The 14216-nt window shown below is 44.5% G+C and overlaps 2 protein-coding genes across 2 annotated transcripts in view; both read right to left on the bottom strand.

Annotated features, from left to right (window-relative positions):
- The window catches only part of Nek2 (NIMA related kinase 2), a 712524-nt gene that overhangs the window by 217704 nt on the left and 480604 nt on the right, over window positions 1–14216 (bottom strand). The gene's annotated exons all lie outside the window — the stretch shown is intronic.
- Ints7 (integrator complex subunit 7) overlaps window positions 1454–14216 on the bottom strand; it is a 48907-nt gene continuing 36144 nt past the window's right edge. The window contains exons 14-20 of the mRNA XM_052200755.1: window positions 10494–10688; window positions 9666–9769; window positions 8772–8840; window positions 7543–7675; window positions 5570–5668; window positions 4179–4364; window positions 1454–3014 (exon numbers count right to left, since the gene is read on the bottom strand). Coding sequence (XP_052056715.1) covers window positions 2706–3014; window positions 4179–4364; window positions 5570–5668; window positions 7543–7675; window positions 8772–8840; window positions 9666–9769; window positions 10494–10688 — 1095 coding nt within the window. The 3' untranslated portion in view covers window positions 1454–2705. The remainder of the gene's footprint in view (window positions 3015–4178; window positions 4365–5569; window positions 5669–7542; window positions 7676–8771; window positions 8841–9665; window positions 9770–10493; window positions 10689–14216) is intronic.

Below are 14216 nucleotides of genomic sequence, written 5' to 3'. Positions count from 1 at the left end.
TACTACTGTGGCTTCCATCAACAGACTGCGATTCAGGGTAAGTAAGGATAAACAAACCCTTTCCTGTCCAGTTGCTTTTGATCACGGTGGTTGTTGCAGCATTAACAGCACTATGACACATAGATAGAACTTAGCTTTCCTAAGGTCACAACCGAAGGTAAAGTTTGAATGTGGGCAGTGTAGGTGCAAAGACTACGCCCTCATCCACCTACATAGCACTTAGTGCATACCAAGAAAAGCAGGCCTGCCTTCGAGAGGCAATTACCAAAAAGGGAAACACACTGATCTCCTGCCTATCATGCTTATCTTTTTTTATTATCCTTTTATTCATTAGTGTCAAATTTATAAGCACGAACCTCTCCTAGAGTAACTACTTACAGCTTGATAAAAATCTACTACACTGAACATACAGCCAGATACTGGCACTCCTGGGTCCACCCGACATACCGAGTCTAGCTTGCTTCAGCTACTTTTACACACGAGGATCAGGACCTGCTTGTATTTGTTCTCTTGAGTTTCTATTGGGGTCCAGGGCTCACCACAGTACATGGAATCCAAGAGTTTATAACCTCAACTATCAAAACATCTTTTAATAACAAAAAAATTTGTGGGGATCACAAAAGAAATTAGTATTTTACTAGATTTATATTCTGGAGAATTCTGCAACTCACTCTACAACATCAGCTACTTAAAGTAAAAAAGGATAGGCTGGTGTGGTGGCACACATCTTTAATCCCAGCACTCAGGAGGCAGAGGCAGACTGAGTTAGAGGCTAGTCTGGTCTATAAGTGAGTGCTAGGACAGCTGGGGCTACAGAGAGATCCTACCTTCCAAAAAAAGTCTTCCTTTGGTGCTAAGTCAGGCCAGTGACAAGAGTAAGTGGGACCTGGGTTCTCACCCCTTGGTTCAATATCTGGCATTAAAGACATTTTCCCCAATTCTTTTCATCTTTGTTATTTTCAGTTACCTGATAAAACTGAGTTAGAGTGGAGAGACCTAGCCTAATTCAGTCATTTGCTACGAGGCTGAAGTGTGACTATAGAGACACACACGACTCAGCGCAGAGCCTAAAGTGGAACATTGACTCAGCTCTTTCCATATCCAGCAAAGGACACGGGCTCTGCACAGGTCTTCCCGAGCACTCTGGCAGCAGTCCCCAGACGCTGACCAAGCGCAGACTGTGCACTGTGTGCACTGAAGTGGCTGGGGGAGGGGGGAGTCACTTACAGTGCATACAGTAGACTTGCACAGGCTATGACAAGCAGAATTGGCTATGCAGAGGTAATATCTCATAAAGCAAAGTGACCTCAGGGTAACCCACATTGTCAATCACTTCTCAGCCCCAGGGGTAATATGTCATGAAAAAAACAAAAAACAAAGCCCCAAAGGTCATTTAAAAAGTCAAGTCCTCTTATGAATCAGTATGACTTTGAAGAGGAAAAAAAGTAAAACATGAGCAAAGAAATTAGATTTATTTACACAGGGAAATCCAGGGCTCGTCCCTCAGCAGCCACACTGCACCCAACACCAATGACCACCCGGGTATCGGCAGGCTCAGCTCATCGTCTGTATTAACTGTGGAGCACTGAGAAGCAACCATAGTCAACTGTTAAACCTGGAATAAGTGTGTCGTCATGTGGGTTCCAACCATGACTGAAGTAGAAAAAGGGCTTTTCTGGCTAGCCAGAGTCTGTTCCCTGAGCATCCCAGCTGAGGTTACATCACAGAGACTGCTGTCTAGACATCAGGCCATCTAGTAGAAACCAGAGGGAGGGAAGGATCTGTCCCCTTTACATCAAACAGGAAGACATATGTGAACCACATTCCATTTGTAGAAAAAAATGTAGTAAGTCCACACTAGTCACACGCCAGAAAAAAACAACACACTATTCACTTCCAACTTTTCTAAGTAGCTGTAAGCTGCTTTTGGGTCAAAGACCAAAACAAGCTCGGCAGTGGTGGCACACGCCTGTAATCCCAGCACTCTGGGAGGCAGAGGCAGGTGGATTTCTGAGTTCGAGGCCAGCCTGGTCTACAGAGTAAATTCCAGGACAATACAGAGAAATCCTGTCTCGAAAAAAACAAATCCAAAAACCCAACCGCCCCCCCCCCCCCAAAAAAAGACCAAAACAATATACTAGTATTGCTTCAGGGCTTAAGATGGGTAAGAGGTGTCAGCAACACAGCAGGATGCAGAGCCTGGGGACCACGGGCTCCCACAGACCAGAAGGCAGGTGCTGTTGGCTCTCCAGCCCCTCTATGAAGGCCTCATTCTCTAGCCCTGGATGAGCACTGCACAGACTCAGTAGTACTTCCCCTGCCTACCTGCCTCAAAACCCCAGGTCTGGGCCAGTCAGCACAATAATTCTGGTAGTGACACAGTCAAATTTACCAATGATCTGTGACTATTCTTGGAAGAAGAAAAGCTCACCAACCACAAAGAATAATACAACCAAAATGCCAAGTGTGTGTCAGAAGACTGGGTTTAAGAAATGAAAAAAATGCACTATTTTGGCTAAAAGCCGGGTTATTTCTTACACTAAATTTTTAAGAAAAAAATAACCACCAGAATGCTACATTACAGAAATCAGTGAGTACTGGATTTCACACTGTAACAGGGACACTTAACACACACGAGTATAGTAGTCTGTACTTCCTGTAGTCTGATGGCTGTGCAGTGTGGCAGTAGAATGCTTGTAGCACAGCTAAAACCGGGTGTAGGCACTGCGAGGCTGAGGCTGAGGCTGTGGCTGTGGCTGCGGCTGCAAAGGCTGCTGGGCTTGCTGCTGCTGTAGGCGAATCTGCTGGGAGTAGGGGTCTTCCAGGGATTTGACAAACATGGTAGTTCTGGGGCCAGTCTTCCAGACGATGCCATTGGCATCTCTCACTGATGACTCTACTGTAATGCTGTGTGTTCCAAGGACAGCAAAGTTCAACAGAAACTGGGTGCTGAAGTAATCATTATGTGGCTCAACCCTCTGCTCCATCTCATTGGTCATGCTGTCAATGGGAATCTGGAACACAAGAATTGTTAAACCAGGAAGAGCAGCTTACGCAGTGTTCGCTGGGAGCCAGGCCCTGCGCAGGGTGCGGTAAACACCTGCACAGGGACAAGCTACACCAGCTCTCATTACAGTTCCCGCAACACAGTCCATCGTTTATCACTTAACAAATATTCATAGAGTGGCTAAGGGCTCCATTAATCAAAGAAAAGAAGGGAAAGAATGGAGACTGAGCCTTATCATGAGCAGACAGTGCAGGCTGAGAGGACAACACTGAAGAAAACAAAGCGACACAGAGGACCCACCAGTCCTCTCCCAGCTTCCTACCTAAAAACTTGGTGATGAAATGATCGTGTGTGTGTGTGTGTGTGTGTCTGTGTGTCTGTGCACGCGCACATACATGGACACCAGAGATCAATGCTGGGTGTTTTTCCTCAACCATTTTCCACCTTTACATTTGAGACAGTGAATCAGTAAATTTGGTTCTCATGGATTTGTTTGGCCAAGGTGGCTGGTCAGTGAGTGTCAGGAATCCACTGTCTTCACACCATACCCTAGGGTTAGCTTTGTACTCAGGTTGTAGGGATTCAAACCCAGGTGTTCACACTTGCAAGAAGGCACTTTACCAGTCCTGAAATGCTCCTTTTAAACCCCATCTCTTCTTTTACAGATTTACTTCAAACACACTAGACTAACCTGGGAACATACTGTGGATTAAATCACCACACAATTGGAAAGGAATGTCTAAGCAAAGAGACACTGGCTTCTCATGGGCACATATGCTGGTTTTGAATAGGGACATCAACCTCATTGATGCTAGCTAATTTCAGCTGTACAGTGTGCACCACAGCAGGCAGCTCTCCTCCAGAGATGGCGCTAGAGGAGTAGGGTCACATGAACAAGTCTTCAGGGCAGGAAGCAGGCATGAGGAGCACAGGGCCAGGCTCTTTAGTTGCATAGGACTAGGTAGGGCAGGAAACCTGATCAGAGGCACAAGGCCAGAGTTTTCTTGCTGTGTGGACCTCAAACAGGTTCCATACTGTACAGTCACAGAATTCATGTTTTGATCTCTGCTGGGATGCTTTGTCCACTAATTGGTTCAAGCAAAGAAAAAAGAAAGCGATTAAGTTTCCCCAAGCCCCAGCTGTGCTGCGAGGTTATGACTCCGATATTTACCTTGTAGTCTTGGCTGGATTTACTCTGCAGTGAGGAAGAAACATTCAGACACACAGACTGGATTCTGCGGAACAGTCCTGGTTTAGACCCGTGCTGAACAACGCCCTCGACCTTTAACGCCAGCTGCTGGTTATTCTGTACCGCAATGGGCTCTGCAGGGTTCCGGGGAGAAGGGGACAGAGCGAGCTGGAACGGAACAGTAAGGTCAGTGCTGATGACCGAAGCCAAGCGCTCATCAAGCCTGGCCATGCTGACCACCGGAACAGGGGAGCACACTCTGACTGTCCCCACAGCCTCGCTGCGCTGCCACCACCCCGTAGAGGGCCAGAGGGGCCATCTGTGTCAAGTTTCCTTATGATACCTCCGGGCTCTCGCTAAGACCTGCTCTGTTTGAGGGCAGCAGGCTAAGGCGCTGGCTGCCAGCAGGGGTCTTGATGGGAGGCTTTCTGCTGAGGGAGGGGGAGATATGAAGACCCACGTCCCCAGGTGAAATGCTACATGTGAATGTTTATGCCCACTGGGTATCTCTCTGCTTCTAGGAAACAGTTTCTTGTTTAATTCTCTTAAGTAATTCAAAACACTCAATTAAAATGCAACCAAACTTAAAATTCTAAGATAACTCACGTTAATGGAGTTATTGTGGCATTTAAAAAAGTTTCCACAATGAACACAAAATAAACTGGAGCTGTTAGGGTTGACTGTGGGCTCCAGGTTGTTTTTAAACTTAGTTTGTCTTAAAAAAAAAAAAAAAAGGAGCACTGCAAATCTCAGATGCATCTCAACTTCAGAAAACTCAAGTGTGAAGTCACTGAGTCCCAGACCTTGTCAGTATGTGTGGACAGCCTGCCTTAGGCCTGCTCACTGCTGCAATCGTCTTCACTGGTTAGTAAGGTCTTTTTGGAACGTTAGTTGCTACCAAAAGCATTACATGGATGCAAAGTCCACTGGACACTCTTTGACAGGCAGAATCCAAGCTGTCTCTCTCAGGTGACAATCTCCTTCTTTCACAATTCTACTGTCTGATTTAAAAATAGCTTTTAATTCTGAGTGGTTTGAGCCTTTCGATGTACTACCTCTCCCTGTGGGTTAGCTCCTCAGGCTTGTCCTTCCGTGGCACAGGACTGGTGGTGCTGTAGTAGCATTCCATCAATGCTGGGCCTGCTTGGACACAGACCCAACCCCAGAAGTAAGCGGTAGACAGTCTGCCAAATGCAGGCCTTACGGCACATGTGTAGAGATCAGACAACAGCTTGTAGGAATCACTCTCTCCTACCACAAGTGTCTTGGGGATTGAACTTGTGTCAGGTGCCATTACTCAATAAAGCCATCTCTCCAGCCCCACTTGGCTGGTTTTTAAACCTCTATCTTACAAGTGTTTTTTTCTACCTTACCTTGATGCTGGTAGACTGCAGTTTCTGGAAAAAGTATCTCTGAAATGAAAGAGGAACTTTCAGCAGAGCAATGATGGCGTTGCAGAGGCATGCTGTGTGCTGTGGGAGAGAGAAGTCATCTGAGAAAACTGCCAACAAATGCTTCCAAGAGCACATGCCACGCCACGCCACGTGGCAAGAAGGCACTACATCCACAACTGCACAGAATACAGTCATCCATAGCAAGAGTCAGTCAGTGGGGCTGGAGAGAGGACCCAGTAGTAAAGGCTGCTCTTCCAGAGGACCTGGGTTCAAGTCCAAGCACAGTGCTAGCTTACCACCACCTGTAACTCCAGACCGGAGACCTCCGACACCCTCTGTCTCCTCAGATACTAGGTACACATGTGCTATATAGACAAGAATTTGGTCAACACACACACACACACACACAGACACAGACACACAAGGAATTTGTGAGCTAGAGATGGCTCAGTGTTGCAGAGCTGGCTGCTCTTCCAGAGGACCCAGGTTCAATCCCCAGCACCCACATAGTGGCTCATGACCATCCACAAAGGCATCTATCTCATGCCCTCTTCTGGTATGCAGATGGATGAACATGCAACGAAGCACTCATACATAAAAAAGTAAATAATTCATTAAAAAACAAATTTTCCTGGCAGTGGTAGCACACACTTCTTAATCCCAGCACTCAGGAGACAGACAGATCTCTGAGTTCAAGCCCAGCCTGGTTTACATAGCAACAGCCAGGACAATCAAGGCTACACAGAGAAACACTATCACCGGCATCCCCCAACTAAAAACTGTAATTATAGATTTCTACTTTATTTTTTTATTTTCTTAATTTTAAAAAAAAAAATTTTATTTTTAAAAATTTTATAAAAAAATTAGATTTACTAACTTTATATTCTGTGTTTTTAACACTGGCAGCATGATAAAATCACACGGATGCTTCTTAAAAAAAAAAAAAAACAAACCGCTGTCCTTTGTCTAATGGCAGGATTATGTTGTGATTAAACCCATAAGACGTATTGTAAGCCTATACTGCACTCAACATGTTTAAATATAATGAGCACTGCCTCCAAAGTGCCCTGGACACTCCAGTCCTTTGGCTGTCTGTACCTGTGTGGCTGAAAGTTCTAATGCTGGAACCAGTTTTTGACTACCCGGCCTGTTCCAGACTTAGAGTCAACTAACTGCCTTTGGGGTGGCTGGGAGGGATGACTGGACACTGAGGTGCTTCTAAAGCCATGCGGTCGGGAGACGGGCTAGGTGCTGCCATAGATGTGTTTGTTTAATCCTCATCACGGGTATTCTGGTGGATAAATGCATGGTCAAAGTGTAAAATCGAGAGGCTGGCTACTCTATCTGTGCAGAAGTCCACTGACAGGTACTATAGAGTGCGGGGTTTGCCTCATCTCCTTGACTATTGGGATGATCTGCTTCTGTGGGAAGGCTGCCCGTGGATACAAAGTGCTGATTCTGTGCCAGCAGAGAGCTGAGTACTGCCTGGACTTTGGGATTGTTATTCTAATTGCTCACCCTGTGCATCATATTTTGCAAACATTCTTCTCCATCACCTTCTGATTAGTTTAATGAAGAGCTGACAGTCTATAGCTGAGGCAGGAGAGGGAATTCAGAACACCCAGGCAGAGACAGGAACTGTGGGAAGACTGTCAGCCAGACAAAAGGAAGTCAGAATTCCCAGCACCGAGTTAGAGGTAACAGGCCATGTGGCAAATGTGGAGCAGTAAAGATGGAGTTAATTATCTTAAACGAGCTGGTTGAAGAAAAGCTATAAAATAAGAAAAGGTTCCTGTGTTGTTATTTGTGTGTTGGTGGCTGAGAAAGGTTGGCTACACTTGTGTGATATTTCTAATTTGTATGCTCTTTACAATGAAATCCTAATATTAAAGTGGTGTGTGTGTGTGAAAACAACACTTCTTCAATTATAAAAACTTAACAGTGCCACTTGCCATGTAGGAAACTGGGGCATACTTCCGGTTAAGTGACTCCACCTCCTCCAGGACACGACTGTACACGGCCATCATCCTCCTCTCATACTCACTGTCGGCATGGGCGGTGCCTGTGGACCCGTACTCCTGGAAGCTGAGAGAGAGCAGCAGCTAATCCACCAAGCAGTAACTCCTTCAACACCTCCATGCATTTGCTAAACACAGTCCACATTCTCACCTCAATTTTTAAAAAATAAAGTTATTTCCAATTACAGATAAGGAAACTGAGACTTGGTAAGGTTAATCTGACTACACTTGTGTAACTATTAAGTGACAAGCTATAATTCAAACCCTAATCGGACTACAAATGATGTCATTCTTAACTACTCACGAAGGCATTTAACTGTCACCATACAGGAAAGATACATGAGAAGGGGCCAGCAGGTAACGTACTGATACGACATCATACAAGTAACAGACAGAGTGCCGACAGAGAGCAGGTTAGCCAATCCCTTGGTCAGCATGCCATTAGACTGGGGAATGGCTGAGGAAATGCTATGAGCAGAGAGCCTGGAAGTGAAAAGCACTGGACTTCGCAGGGGCTGCTGGGACGGAGCTAGGAACGCTTAGCCTAGATTCCTTCCTGTCCCCTTCTCTGAAAACATTTCTAACAGAGATAAGACAAAACTCTCAAATCCTAAATAAACTTGAAAAGGGATATCTAGAAGTGTGTGCAGTGCAGGCCATTTACACCGGGCACACACTAACAGTCCTTTAATCCCTTCAGAGCCGCTGTGGCTGTTAGGGCACTTCAGTGAGGCACTACACGTCACCTGCTCATTCTAACTCCACTGCCTGGGCGAAAGGAATTGTGCCCACAGCTTATGCATCCATGCCTTAGTGAGAGCAAATACATTTACATTCCCTGAGCTAGCAGTGAAAAGACATTTGTGGTCATATCTGCCTGACTCTAGGGCTCTGTTCAACACTTTAAATGTCACTAAGACAAAACTATTACAATGGATCCAATAAGTGGAAGAAAAAATACCTGTTTGGCTGAGATGACATTCTAAGGTACATGGCATATATCTCAAACACTGGACTGACACAAAGTGGTAAGCCGAGGCTTGCACATAATGCAACCTCAGGCTTCCCTGGTGGCTTTCCTTTCTCCTCTTTCTAAAACACTGGTGCAATGATCAGGTAACAATGCACTTGAAATTCTATAAAGCAAGCATCATCCAACTTACCTTGCTGATTCAGGATCCAGAACCAGGGCTTCTATGGCATGAGATATCAGTAAGCAGCTCTGCTGCTGGCTAGGACAGTGTTAAGTCATACACAGAACATAAAGACCACTACAGACTTGTGTTACAGAGCATTCATTATGTTTCAATCAATCAATCAATCAATCAATCAATCAATCAACCAATGTAAACTCCAAGGACTAACTCATAATAAGCCTGACAACATCAGAACAGTTTTTGTCTTCTTTCCAATGAGAACGGAAATTGCTAATAAGAAAATATGGATGGCTTCAGGGGAGTTGAGGGAACAGATGTAGCAGTGACCACAGCAAAGGTAGTGGAACCAAGGTCATTAGTCACAGTGCACTGTGCTGTGCTGTTCAAAGGAGCCTTGCTGGTTACTAGTTGGCTTCCATCCCCCAGCTCACTTGTCAGTCTCCTTGATACTGGAGATGACAGGTTTGTATCACTGCCCTGGGTACAACTCAGAGTTGTGGCAGTTCTCCAGGAAGACAAGACCACCAGGAAGTCATTCCTTTTTAAAAGATCGGCTTAAGTTTAAGAATAAAGTTAGCCAAGTAGTGGTGGCATACACCTTTGACCCCAGCACTCAGGAGGCAGATGCAGGCAGATCTCTGAGTTTGAAACTACAGAGTGAGTTTCAGGACAACCAGGGCTACACAGAGAAACCCTTAAAAACGTAAAAAAATACAGCACAACAAAACAAAATGTTTAAGAGTAAAGTTATTCTGCTCCTACTCAATTTCAAAGGAAAAAATACTAGTTAATTATAATAAATATTAGGATTATCTAATCCATATTTTTAGTTGAGCAAATTTACTCCACATTTCAGAGAATACTTCCCAAGAACTAGGAATCCCAAGAAATACAGGATACAGTTCTACATTCCTCAGAGTTGCCGAGTCTGCATCAAAGGATGCCTGATACAGATCTCGGTACCGGGAAGCAAGGCTTCGGAATTCTTCCATGGACTGCTTCATCTACAAAAATGGGGAAAAACAAAAATCAAAACACAGAAAACTCATCCCTGATAACAGTTCAAATAAAAATTGAGTTGTCGGGGCTGGAGAGGTGGCTCAGCGGGTAAGAGCACCAACTGCTCTTCCAAAGGTCCTGAGTTCAAATCCCAGCAACCACATGGTGGCTCACAACCATCCATAATGAGATCTGACGTCCTCTTCTGGTGTATCTGAGGACAGCTACAGTGTACTTACATATAATAAATAAATAAATCTTTAAAAAAAAAATTGAGTTGTCATTTTCATAACTTTATCACACAAAATCAACAAAGATGGCTAATTAAGTTATAAATGTTCACATGGTGTAATACTTATGATATCTAGAGATAAGACTTACATTTTTTGCCGGGCAGTGGTGGCGCATGCCTTCAAACCCAGCACTTGGGAGGCAGACGTAGCGGATTTCTGAGTTCGAGGCTAGTCTGCTCTACAGAGTCATTTCTGTTTCTTCAAGCTTCACTGGATAACTAATACTTTTATAGACATTCCCACTCTTTAATGTCATTGCATTCTTTCTGTACAATGCACAGCACTGGGATTACTTAAAGAACATGTCATCCTATTCGGCCAAACTGATGAGTAAGTATTTGACACATACCACTGATTTTAATTTCTACAACATTTCATCTTCAAGAATTTCTGAAGTATAAATCCCATGTACAATGGAGAGAGAAATGAGACATGCCTGACTGGAGATCCGGCCGCACCTCTGAAGGTCGTTTCCTAAGGTCATGGCGATGGTAGTGGCGATGGCAGGGGGAGGGCTTGTCTTCAGGCTGTTACAAGTGCAGATAAGCTGCGAGAAGGCTTGGAGAAGATCGATCCTGAGCTTTACAAACTCGCACTGAAAGCTCAAAGGATTCAGTGGTGTGCTGGCAGCCTGGAACAGAGAGGAGCTTCATGCAGAGTCACCTACCACTTAGAGTCAACCACGCCTAGTTACAAATGCTCAGGGAAAAAATGCTCTTGAATGGAACCTAAGCAGACAGTCTCTTATCTCTTCCTCACAAAACACAGGAGGAAGCTTTAGCACAACACAGCATTTACAAGGAACCAGGATGTAAGTTCCAGAGCTGATGTGAAGCACAAGAGGAGTGTGGATGCAGTATATGGAATGGCTGCACCTTTCTTTTTAATGGGGAACTTGAACATGCAATGATTTGGACATTCATGCTTATGTGTCTTGGAATCCATCTTCCTGGAAGTCATGGGAGGGCTGTGTTTGTCAGTTTATGCACAAGTCATAATAACATCAATAGGTAAATACCTAAGCTACCATGTGAAAGATGTAACATCAGAAAAACTCAATACTCATCGCCTGAAAACCTGAACATCTTGTTGATGTTCAGAGGTTCCTTACTGATTAAATTTAGCATGTCACTTGCTCAGTTATTAGTAAGACATCACAGGAGGCTTTAACAACATTATCATTGCAGAGAGGGAGGGGAGGGAGAGGACCCCGGAGAATGAATTATCACAAACGTTCCAAGAGGCAAGTCTCCAAGAGCAGAGTAGTAACACGCGGAGTGGGTAGTGAGCTAAGTTCCAGCAGCAGCACAGGCACAGAACCTCCACCTGTTCAGCAACCACTCCAGTGGAGAAACTAGCAGCATGTTTTCAATAAAGAGCACACTAAAGGTCTGCTAACTTAACAGTAAATGGAGGCACAGAAAATTAACATTCCTCTGCAAGATAGCTGCCTCAAATATACTGGTGTGCTCTCTTTTTCAAAATTTACTTTTTATTTTATATGCATTGGTGTTTTTGCCAGCATATATGTCTATGTGATGGTATCAGATCTTGGAGTTACATACAGTTGTGAGCTGCCATGTGTTTGCTGGGAATTGAACTCATATCCTCTGGAAGAACAACCCGCGCTCTTAACCACTGAGCCATGTCTCCAGCCAAGGTGTAGGTTCTTACTACAATGTCACACTACTGTCAGCAGGGAAGCAGGGAAGCAGGGAAGCAGGGAATGTTGGTTAGGTTCTAGGACTGAGTCCCAGCATTCCCATCCAGTGGTGCACACTGTCCTCACTGGAGGGATCTTCTTGTGAAACAGACAGAGCTTATAATGGCTCCTGCAGCCTGTACAGAAGCACACATTTACCTGCTCCCTTCTCCAACTGTGGAGACCCTTGAAGCACCGTGCATGATGAGAAATAAGAATTATCCTCAATATTGGACTGTGTTGACTTTTTAAATCTTTCAATATTTTGTTTTAGCTACAAAATAGCTTGTATTAAGACACTAAAGAGACTATTTCAATGTCTTTAATGTTTCAATGTTTTTAATGTCGGGTTTGATTTGTTCTTGTAGGAAGATGGAAGTACTTTATTATGTCTGCCTCTTTGGCTCTTTCTTGCAAATTTTAGAAATTTATTACTGTGCTGGAGAGATGGCTCACAGATCAACAGCACTGGCTGCTCTTCCAGAGGCCCCAGGGGCAATTCCCAGCACCCACATGGTGGCTCATAACCACCTGTACCCTAGTTCCAGGGCACTTTGGTATCTTCTTTTAGCTTCTGTAGGCACACGTGTAATACAGAGGCATATATGAAGGCAAAACATAGAAAATGAAAATAAACCTAATAAAAAATCAAATTTTTAAATTAGCATGTGTGTACACTATATATGTATAATACCCATGGAGCTTAGAATAAGGCTTCCGCTCCCTTGGACCTAGAATTATAGTCAGTTGAGAGTCACCTCTGGGTGCTGGGAACCAGACTTGGGTCCTCTAGCAGGGCACCTCTCTTCTGCCTACTTGCTATTTTCAACTTACTGTTTGTTACCAACTTTAGAAGAGACAGGAGCACAAGTAAGCGTATGTGACTTGGATACAGAATAGAAAAGCAAAAGGCCCAGGCATCAACATCCTAACAGGCACTCTAAACCAGACCTGGGAAGGTCTGGCCGACAGTCTGAGGTGAGGAGCTCGTGTGCTGCTCGGAAGGAAGAGCAGTGTTCACCACGGCCAGAGAGTGTTAACAGGTTCCAGTGCCTAAAAGATGGGGACACGACACAGGCTACGTGAGTCTGAGGTACCAGGGAGACAATGGGACACTGTTTACTCTTCTCAACACTGGAACTAAAGCTTTGGTGAGCTGCGTTCTAAGACAAGAAAATATAGAAAACACCATGAACAGTTCAAATTATCTACAAACAGTCCCCAGGAAAAGGAAAAACAAACTTCCTCTCAGGTTGGGCTTGCATAAATGGCTGGCCGAGCAGTCCCAACACACTTCAGTGGCTATTTTAACTAAACAATTGTATTAGTGCTACAAATTTAATTAGGCTAAAATAGGAGGAAACCTTATAAAAGCACAAAAATCGATGTATAAAAACACTAAGTTGTCATCTTAGGTATGTGTTTTGTTTTGGTTTTTTGGGGTTTTTTGTTTGTTTGTTTGTTTGTTTGTTTTTGGTTTTTCCAGACAGGGTTTCTCTGTGTAGCTCTGGCTGTCCTGGAACTCACTTTGTAGACCAGGCTGGTCTCAAACTCACAAAATCCACCTGCCTCTGCCTCCCAAGTGCTGGGATTAAAGGCATGCACCACCACTGCCTGGCAGGTATGTGTTTTGTTGTGTAAGTACAGTTCCCCTTTCTTACCCTGCAGAACTCGAACCCCGAGGCAGCTACCATCTTTACTTTCTATCTCTGTGAACTAGAGTATGTGTGCCCTACCATGACTCCTACCAACTACACAGAGGGGACTGAGGGAGGACTGAGCACCTGCCAGGCCACACCTCCACATGAATCCCAGACTCATCTCCTAAACATGTATAATTTTTATTTCTATGAAGCAAGCCCCCTCTATCAAACAGTCACACTGCATTGCTGCTGGCATATTACACAGGGTCAGTAGGCAGCCAGGGCAGACAGACGTTAGGACAGCGGCCTTCTTGCTCGGCTTCCTCGGTGCCGCAAGGACAGGTATGGGCAGCACATGCGGCTTCTTGGCTCCTGTTTTCATCTTTAAAGAACAGTGTTTGGCACTGAGCAAGTTTTGGCAACGTAATGAATATAGTGATTTCATTTTAGTAGGAGAAAAACTGAGGCCCAAACCTAGCTCAGGAACACTGAATCAGTGCAGAGTCGAGTCTCAGGCAGAGGGAGTCCACTGTCAGTCAACTGCTCTCTCCCTACGGAAAGACTCTGGCTTTACTCATCAACTACAGACACTACAAAAAACCAGAAGACTGATAAATTTTCAACAGAATTTTCAAAAGAACTGTTTTTGTCTCACTATTATGTGCATCTATCTGCCCAGGAGATTTTTAAAAACTCATTTTCATTTTTCTATGAACAAATGTTTCACCAGGAGGCATTGGATCCTCTGGAACTAGAGTGACAGGATGACAGGATTGAAAGCCACTATGTAAAGGCTCGGAACCAAAGCCCGATC

This window comes from Apodemus sylvaticus, chromosome 12 (genome assembly GCF_947179515.1).
Source record: "Apodemus sylvaticus chromosome 12, mApoSyl1.1, whole genome shotgun sequence".
NCBI lineage: Eukaryota > Metazoa > Chordata > Mammalia > Rodentia > Muridae > Apodemus > Apodemus sylvaticus.
This window is presented reverse-complemented; position numbering and strand designations above follow the sequence as displayed.